Consider the following 10,014-nt stretch of genomic DNA (forward strand, 5'->3'; position numbering starts at 1 on the left):
GTCAAGAAAACACATTATAGTTGTTCAATGGTCCACATTAATATATTCTTTCAAACCTCAGTCCAATGCACTCCACAGACTTACTCGGAACTCGGTGGTCCAACAACCATTTATATCACCTCGATCCACCAAATTGCCAATGATAATACTGTGAGTACGATCGTAAGACTCTCGGAAGAGCCCATTCTGGTGGAGCAGAGAATCTCGTGGCCTCCCAGCACTAGATGGTTTCTTTGAGTGCACCGGATGAAATCGTCTCGGTAAACGGAGGATGCAATTCGTCAGCTCTCGTCATGTACTCATTGAGCGTCAACAATGGGCGGTCCACAACAGCAGAAGTGGTTGTGTGCTCCCAGTGCCAGTCGAGATGCGAGATGCGGGATCGAGGCTACCAGTGGGATGCATGCCTGATTCAGTGAAAGATGATGAGAAAGACCCCATTAGCTGGAGATGGTAGAGGCAAAATGGAGAAGGACATCGACACTGTGCCGACATCATAGCACGTATTTCACGCTAACCAGGACAGATCCAGGCTTCATGGTGACTCAATGTCACTTCACGTTTACAAACCACGAAATGCACTCCACAATAGCCAGGAAAAAAAGTCGTTTGCTTCTATCTCCATGCTTTTTGGCGACGCGGCTTGATCTGAAGAGACAGCCATTCCAATGGAGACTTCGCAAGGTGGTACAGTGCTGAGCTTCTCTCACGTACTAGAACACAGTCACCCTCCGTTGCATAGATGGCTGCGTACATGACGATATCAACGTGGCCATTCACCAGCTCCGTCCAGAATTTCCCACGCCGCGTCATTTTTACCGTCTTCATTGTATCGTTCGTAGTCGCAATAAACAAATTCCCTGTATTGGTCGTCTCCGCGCTCAGCTACAATCTTCCGCAGTAGAATCTTCACAACTTGGAGGTGACCTTCTCTGGCAGCAGCTACGGCGGTCTTCGTTAAATTACCCAACACTGAGTCGTACAGTGTATATTCCTCAGACCCAATTATTTGGACAGCAAAGTGCTGCCAGCTTCAACTTGTCCATTTAGTTGCGACGCATTGCAGTCTGATCTTTTGAGTAGTCTACGCAGCCGCTTCGTCCACTTCGTCTTGATTGCTGCAAGTACATCCTCCCCCAGCTTCCTGGCCAACGTGTTGCTCCGACTGTGCACATGAGGTAAAGCCAGAATTTCAAGTGGGAAGTAACCCCCCGTCAAACCTTTGTACTGGGAGCCAACAGCTCCTCGATAACTTGATTTTCAGGTTTTGTGCTTGACTGTCTTGGTCGCTTTGTGTAGGTTGAGTTTTGCACGACCCTTAGAGACGATCGTTTTGAGGAATGGATTGAGGCGCGAGAATTGCTCATGATTATAATAGCGCGAGCGTCAGTGCAGGTTTTCGCGATTGAAGGTATCAGATACGATTTTTATGGTCGATATTTTTGATAATTGGTTGCACCATGTCATTCGCCTTGTGAAAACAAGCTGCGATAGCATACAATGCTACCACGCGTGTCTTTGATGATCACGAGCAATCCGGCATAGAAACAAGAATTTGTGTTCCTTCTGTTGCTGTGATGTAGACGAGATTCCTCACGGTATGATTGTTGCTCAGAGCTAAGCTTGCCCGGACACCGCTCAAAGTCATGAAGCTTAGTAGAAGTCCGGCATGCAAAGATCTGGTGCCATTGTTGCCAATGTCAAACATCAATTCGTCCTGCCAACGTGCGACTTGAAGCAACAGAGCTGGCGCAGTATGTAGTCGCAAACGATTGTATATAAGCAGGAGAAGTCGATGCATTTCCCTTCATACCGAGTTCTCCAGGACGCATCTCCGTTGTTCTTGAATGGATAATCGTGGAATACGTTGACTTCTGTACGGAAATGCACTCGAAGAAGCCCGTCGCTAGTGTTTTCAAAACTCGGGATCACGAACGTAAGATATATCGTTGTCCAACGATGGTGTGTGCATCTGTGTCACTAGGCCAAGAACCGTAAATGTTGCCAGTAAGAAAATCTTAATGCTTTCAGTGTCAACTAGCGGCAGGTAATACGTTTTCCTCAAGCCATTTTACAATTCGTCCTAAGTTTGGTTTCGTTTCAACCTCATCCTCAACCTCATCTTCAGGCAAAATTTGGGGCTCTGAGTTTATTTCGAAAGTGGAAGCAAGAAGATCGCGGTGATGCACGTACAGAAACAATATCAAGTCGAACCATTTTACTACATCGAGGTCACGATCCATTTCTGAAGGAATATGATGCGAATAGTGAGACTGGAGCCAATAGGCAACACGCAAATGGCCATTACTTAGCGCACTTGTAATGGCTTTAATCGTACACCCAGCATTCGTATTTTCGTGAAGCCATTTCATAATCTCCAAATTCCCGTTTTTAGCAGCAAGATCCATGGCTTTAATCGTACACCCAGCATTTGTATTTTCGTGAAGCCATCGCACAATTTCGAAATGGCCATTCTCAGCAGCGTCGTCCATCGCATTGGAAGTACAGCCCTCTGTTCTATTCGCATGAAGCCATTGTAATACATTTAGATACCCATTTGCCGCTGCTCTATCCATCGCCATTGTCGTGCAACCCTCATCTCGGTTACTGTGCAACCACTTCACAATATCGAGATGGCCGCGTGCTGCTGCAGCATTCATATCGTCTGTTGACCATCTCCGGGAGACATTCACATGCAACCACTGAACAACAGCTAAGTGACCGGAATAAGCGGCCATACAGAAATCCGTACGGTCAAAAAACAGCGCTGACGTAGACATCTTGCATCGTTCGAGCCCATTTGTTTTCGACGCCTTAAACACATTCACGGATTCTAAATCGTGTAAAAACTGCAGGATTTCAACATGTCCGAGTTGAGCACATTTGAATAGAAGGAAACTTGCTCGAGCACTCCAAACACACCATCCATGATCAATCATCCATTTGAATACGTTTAACTCGCCTTGGTAAATTGCAGTTATCATAAGCTCGTGAACCCAGCGACCAACCCCGTTACACTCAACCATAACACCAAGATTCGTCAGATATTCCAACACGTCTACGCGTCCGTTTACGGCTGCCTCATGCATCATAAGATAAAGTACCGGACTGTCTTTTGATCTCGTGGACACTTGCCCCATGGGATGCTCCATGAGCCAGTGAATCATAGGTAGATTTCCACGCTTGCATGGATATCGGAGCGCCTCTTGCCAAGAGGATACCCACTTTGTCTGATCTTCGGGTAGAGGAGAATGTAGCAGCAAAATAGACTGCATCAGATCCAAGTTCCCACTTCTAGCTAAGGTCTCAAAGGCCCTGGTAGCACAATCGACATCACGACTGCACGCAATAATCCACTCAACCATTTCATCTCGGACAGGATGCGAACCGTAGTCCACCAGCTGATGCTTCACTGGCACTAAAAACTCTGCGAGCTCCTTCCCTCCTATATCCAGAGCTCTGCAGACAACTTTCACAACTACTTTGCCATCAGGTTCAGAAAATCCGTGGTTGTGCATCCAGTGAACGACGTCATAATGCCCTGCCGAAATCGCCCCTTCAGAACGCAAACCGTTCCAATTTATTACGTGGCTGCTATGTTCACTGCCATGTTCCCACAGATACTTGAGCACTCCCAGATGGCCCGCTCCAGCAGCCACTTCCACTATCTCCACGCCAACTTCACAACCCGAGAAATGTGTCATCAACCACTCCACCAAATTCAAATCACCTCTGGACGCAGCTACTTTCATCGCCTCGACAAACTCCCATTGGTAGTAAAGTGGCTCCGATCTCAAACAGTTGGCAAGTGACCACCCAGTCGGTCTGTCAGACTCGGAAAGACAACTCGACCACCATATCCAGTCCAATAGCACGAGCGACCCATAGCCGCACGCTTCACGCAACGAAAGATTCCGTGACGGTCCGAGAAAGGAGCAGATGACTCCACCTAAGTTCTGTAGAGCATCCGCATTTATCTGGGAGTCTAGCACTAGCGCCACGCTTCGTAGCGGAGAAGACATTTGCACAGTATCTTCCAACCAACCGGTTCGTGGACCGGTTCGAAGGACCGGTTGTGCGAACCGGGTTTCCGACCTGAGGCAGAAACTACGGCAGTTGTGCTGCTGCCGTCGAACAAGAAGAGCGCAGAGCTAAGCGACGCAGAGTCCACACCGCGCGCAAGAAGAATCAAATAATTTTTTTTTTTCTTCTCTAAAAGTGGGCCTGGATTTTGCAGGGGATTAGTATTTTCCTAAGTTAAGTTGGGGTTTACTATATCAAACTGGCCCTGCTGATGAGGGAAAGGAGGAGGAGAGCTTGCTTGCGCTGGCGGGGAGGAAACAGAAGTGTGGTCTCCCTGACCAAACAGCTCTCAACCAAACGCTTGGTTGACTAAACGTGTTTCCTTACAATAATCCGCACGGAGGCTTCTGAAAGTCGTACCTGTACATTATTACTGTACACATGTGGTTCTTGTGACCTTGAAACACTAAACAGCAACGTGAAAGCTTGTCAGTATGAGTGTCTCAAAAGATACTTCCTCGTATTGGAATGACTTCTCAGTCACGTACTTGAACATACTAAGTAACATGGAGTAGCAGGCAGGGGGGGGAGAGAAGAACTTTGATTTAAAATCATTTCGTGCTTGAGATGGCTCTTAACCAGCCGTACAGCTCGGTATCACGGATCTCCCAAACTCTTCTCGTCATCATATCAACGAAGTCCAAGGTATACAGCTTTTTATAGTGAACATGCAGAAAAATCATCATGTCAAATAGTCTCGAATCGCACATGTCGAAGGCCGAATCAAGGCGGGTGGGGATATGCTGAGGAAAGTGAGCATGCAGCCACGTAATCATCCGCAAGTCGGCATTCTGTGCAGCTCTCTGGACAGCGTATATAGAACAACCTTCCGATCGGTTTGCATGAAACCACTTAACTACGTCCAGATGACGTCCGGCCGCCGCCATATCCATCGCACTTACCGTGCAGCCACAATCCGTGTTTTCGTGAAGCCATCTCACCAAGTCCAGGTGACCGTTTGCAGCAGCAGAGTCCATCGTTCTTACCGTACACTGTGCATCAGTGTTTTTGTGAAGCCACTTTAACATGTCTAGATCCCCTTCAGCAGCAACGTGATCCATAGTATAGGTCGTGGATGCTCCAGGAGACACGCTCACGAGCCATTTTACTATCTCCAAGTGACCACTGGACGCAGCGCGGTCTAGTGCTTGTCCCATATCCATATCTTCGGGTCGATTCGCGTGAATCCATTGGAGCAACCCTAGATGGCCATTCTTGGCAGCGTTTCCCGCGAGGTTAAACGTGCTACCAGCTAAATCGTTTGCGTGCAGCCATTGAACTACGTCCATGTGGCCGTATGAAGCAGCAGTTGCCATCGCAAGACCTTTAGACCATAAAAACTTCATTGGCAGATTCGAATTCCTGACTTCGCCTCGTGAATTATGGTACTCTGGCAATGTATCCATACTCTGGAAATACTTCAACAAATCCAAACGCCCACTTTTCGCGGCTGTGAGAATCATACGCTGAGGTTGATTTGTATCAGTATCAGCACGCCAGCCGTGTTGAAAGAGCCATTTTACACAGCTCAGATGATTGTGGTTTATCGCAGCGATCATGATACCACCGTTACGATACTTATCGACATACTTTTGGCGATGGAGGTACTCCAAAACGTCGATCTGACCTCCTTGAACTGCCGCAGATATGATCTCCATGCAACCCATGCCACACAATAGGTTGGAACGTAGTTCACGCCCAATCCAATGCTCATCTAGCCATTTAACAACGTGAAGATCACCTCGCCTGCACGCATCGGTTAATGCCAACTCCCAAAAAGGTAACCACATGTGGTCCTTTGGAAGTGGAGAATGAAGTTGTACAAGCTGCTGCATTAGTTCCAGGTTCCTTAATTTTGCCACTGTCGGGAACGTGCTCTCAGCACAATCTATATCGATGCTGTACTCCACTATCATCCCCTCTCTTTCAGAAGCGAGAACGTAGTCATTAACCACATCACCCCTCATAAAGTTCGTAAAGTCTTCACCGCCAATTTCAAAAGCTCTGCAAGCAATTTTGGCCTTCTTCTCGCCGTACTTGCCACATAAGCCGTGCTCGTACAGCCAGCGAACCACTTCATATTGTCTTGACTCGAGAGCACAATCCATAGCCTCGCCACTCCAATCAACCGAGATCCCGCTTGATGTAGTAACCTTTTTAGTCTGTCCAGAGTTATCACTGAAAATGATTTTCCGCTTCTTGTGACTTGGTTCCTCCCGCGTTTTCAGTCCACGGTTAAGGTCCAACAGGAACTCCAGCACATGCACGTGCCCCCTTGTAGCCGCAGCTTCGGCCACTTTGGCTTTCAACTCCCGGTACGGGAAATGCCCCAACAGCCACGTCAATAACGTCATGTCACCACGAATGGACGCCATCTCCATACAGTTGTCAAACTGCCAACGACTGTAGTGCGGATCGGATCGTAGATAATTGCAAAGCGTCCATTCGGACGTTCTGGAATCGACAGAGGTACAACTGAGACTCCAGATCCAGTTGATCAGAGCGATGGAGCCGTAGCTGAGTGCTTCATGGAGCGACAGATTGGGAGATGGACCCAGATAGTTGCAGATGAGAGCCCCGATATTTTGTAAGGCGTCGCCATTTGACTGGTGCCGTAACACGAACACCACACTTGGTAGCGGAGTGGACAGCGAAGGAATCCCAATGTTTTCGTGGTTTTCCTGATTTCTACTAAGTCCGACATAGTATTCTGGGGAAAAGATCTTTTTTTCCCCTAAAGTGTACCTAATTACCTAAAAGTTGCATAACGTAACTTACCGTAAATTACCGTTTTTTATAATTCATTGACCGTTATTTACCTAAAAATAAGTTTGATTGGTGTTCCTAACACCATATTGGGAATAGTACCCAAAACTTTAATTCGTCAGTCCTCGGTCATTATTTGTGACCTCATTCAGCCTTCAGAAATAGCATTCTCGTCTTCGTGACCTTGTCAGCGTCGTCTCTGCCCACTTATATAGACTATTTGCGTTGTTGATGAGCGTTTCATGCCTCACCAATCATCACCGCATTCTCAAATAGTCTCCCCAGTCACTACAAACGCGCAACTCTCCGCTTAACCTCTCAAGCCTCCGCTTCTCGCCTCTCGTGCTGCTACACATATTGAAGCCGCAACGAACAATGGAATTCCAAGGCTCCCGATACTACTACAAGAACAAGGGCAGCAACGGAACTCGCTACTACGTGTGCAGCAAGAACAGGGTCTGTGGATGCAAGGCGCGGCTAATTGTGCGGCGAGGCCGATGCAGTCGTCTCTACGGGCAACCACAGTAACAGCTCGAGAGATCGACGTGCGAGAGGAGATGCGTGCGATGATTGAAGTTGTGTAGCGGGGCTATACAGTCGGTTCACCTCCAATCTTAGTGCAACATGCACTAATGGATACATTCAGGTTGACCACTCCACAGGGTGGTCCACATTCATAGCAAAAAAAGCATATGACTGGTAGAAAGCAACATCTTTCTACCAATGAGAATCATTCAATAAATAGGGGTTCTGCCAGCCATCCAATGGCAGAACCTCTCATTAGAAATATCAGTTTTAGGAGGAAACCCAGTTAACATTCAATACAGTTCTCATTTAGCACCAAAGCTATCGTTTGGTTCGTTTATCTAAGTTTAAGTATGCTTGTGGATACAAGTATACTGAACCTAAGTTAAATACTCCTACGCTTCCTCCTACACGTGCGCACACGTGTAAGCTAAAGTAGTGGGTCTAAGCTGACCCATTACACTGCATAACTACAGCTTTGAAGTTTACTGTGGTAAGAAACAACATGCAAGCGACGCGCACAATCCCGACATGAAGTCCGGACCGGCTGCAGCGGTGCGGAACTTGCTGGAGGCACTGGGTCCTGAAGCTCGACAGCAAGGCATGAGGTTGGTCGTTGTCGATAGAGTCTACATGCCGGTCGCGTTGGCTAACCAGCTGCTGCTGATGGGGTTCTACTGTGTGGATACTATCATGACGAAACGACTTGGATATTGCAAGCAGGTCATAGAAAAGAAGAGCCGACCCCCGATGATTCCTCGTGGTTCTTACAAAGTTGCTCGATCGAAACTGGTACCAAATATGACAGCAATTAGTTGGTGGGATTCGTGCCATGTGCATTTCTTGTACACTGGAGGGGGCACTGAAAGTGACAGAGTTGGGCGCCAGGAAGGAGCCGAGAAAGTGGAGGTGCCGTGCCCCAGAGTGGTGGAGGATTATCATGCCTTCATGGGGGGAATGCCCACGACCTGTTGCAGCTGCAATGCTACTCCATACAGCTTGCGCTCCGCTATAGAAAGTATTACAAGCTGCTGGTGTTGGGCTTGATCGAATGGCAATAGTCAATGGTCATATCGTACACATATCCTACCACAAGAACATGACATCGCAATATCTGACGCACATCAAGTTCATGATCAAGCTTCATCTCCAGTTGACGCAGCTTCGAGCTACTGACATGTACGAAGGAAACACTTTTGGGACCCCAGTTCCTTCCTCTACGCCCAACTATGAAGCTGTTTCTGCCGGCTCTGATCAACAGTTGAAGCATACGGCGCGACAGGTCGATGAATGGCGCGATGAAGGCAAGCTAGCTAAGAGACACCAGCAAGCATGCAAGGCATGCTCTTCCCTGCGCACCGACAACAAGCGTGCAGCGACGACGTCATATTTCTGCGGTGATCGCAGCCAACTGGGCCCGATACTTCTTTGCATGAAAGCGCGTCGACAAGTTCGTGGGCTGGCGATGACATGCTGGGATATATGGCACAATAAATGGGTCAACGGGAAACTGATCTCTGTCGACAATGCGAAGCCTATCCATATTCGGCGCAATGCAGATGCTCCGATGCCAGGCATGCCATCTATTCCTGGTACTCCAGCTTCCAGGAAGAAACGCCGTACCAGCCCGTAGGCGCTAAGATGCATATTCGGAAGCTGCGATGCTGCATATATGCAACGTAGGGTCCAGTGATGGCCAAAAATGTACTGGACGGCATTGCAGACAAAGTTATGAGAAGCAGTATGTATTGAAGTTCTCCGTCAGAATCCAGTAAGAACTGCAATACCGGTCGCAGCAGCAATATATACTGCAATGCTAGGAAATCTACTGTTTCGCCGCAGAAGCCGCTTTCATCGCCTGAGCCACCATGTCCGCGTTCCAAAGGTGGCGGTTGTGCTTGAGAAAGAGTAATTTCTCAAAATTGACTGGCGTCAACCGCTTCCTGGTTGCTCTAAGCACGTGCTTGGCACTGCTAAAGAGTCACTCAGCTGATGCTGATGTCCCTGCAATGAAGCGAAGATAGACGTACTCCTCGCCTGGCATCAATCGCTGTCGTTTGCGAAGGCGCAGTTGGCAAGCATAGCTCCTCGTGTTGTCGGCTTCCTGGGTTTCTGACATCTCCGAGGGCTCACGCACGAGAAAGCAGCTCACACGTGCCTTCTCCCGGTCAGTGAGACTATCCTGTTCACCATTTATGATCTTCACGGTCGCTGCCTCAAACTCCGGGCTGTGCGAGATAGCTGCATCAGCTGCGAGGTAGTTTTTCAGTTCAGGATAATCTTCAGTCATCATCTTGAAGGTATCATGCACTGTGCCAATGTGCTGACCCTGCTTCTGCAAGTCGGTCATGACACTCTTGAAGTTCTTGAGAGAAGGCATAACGGTTTTGATACGCTCCGCATCCGCACGGCGAATTGTGTCAACATCGTCGAGTTGTCTTGCCTGGACGTCGAGACGCAAAAAGCGGTGGAGCATTTTGTAAGTAGACGACCACCTGGTGACGTTGCGTTAATTGGGGTGAGCGACGTTAACTCTCGAAGAGCTCCAGCAGCCTTCAGGTTCCGCAACTGCGAAACGATTTTATCCACTCGCTCAATAGTCTTCTCGATAGCAGGCCGCCGGGCAAGATAGGCCTTGAC

At 48.2% G+C, this 10,014-nt stretch overlaps 1 protein-coding gene across 1 annotated transcript; it reads right to left on the bottom strand.

Annotated features, from left to right (window-relative positions):
* Positions 1-9,355: 9,355 nt before the first annotated feature.
* On the bottom strand, positions 9,356-9,754 carry KRP23_6833 (uncharacterized protein; the record flags this gene model as incomplete). The annotated part of the gene is made up of 1 exon (XM_067892073.1): positions 9,356-9,754. One exon carries the CDS (start codon positions 9,752-9,754, stop codon positions 9,356-9,358), a length of 399 nt encoding a protein of 132 aa, XP_067746369.1.
* Positions 9,755-10,014: the final 260 nt, after the last annotated feature.

This window comes from Phytophthora ramorum (genome assembly GCF_020800215.1).
Source record: "Phytophthora ramorum isolate Pr-102 chromosome Unknown Phyram_PR-102_s0005, whole genome shotgun sequence".
In the NCBI taxonomy this organism is placed as follows: Eukaryota; Oomycota; class Peronosporomycetes; order Peronosporales; family Peronosporaceae; genus Phytophthora; species Phytophthora ramorum.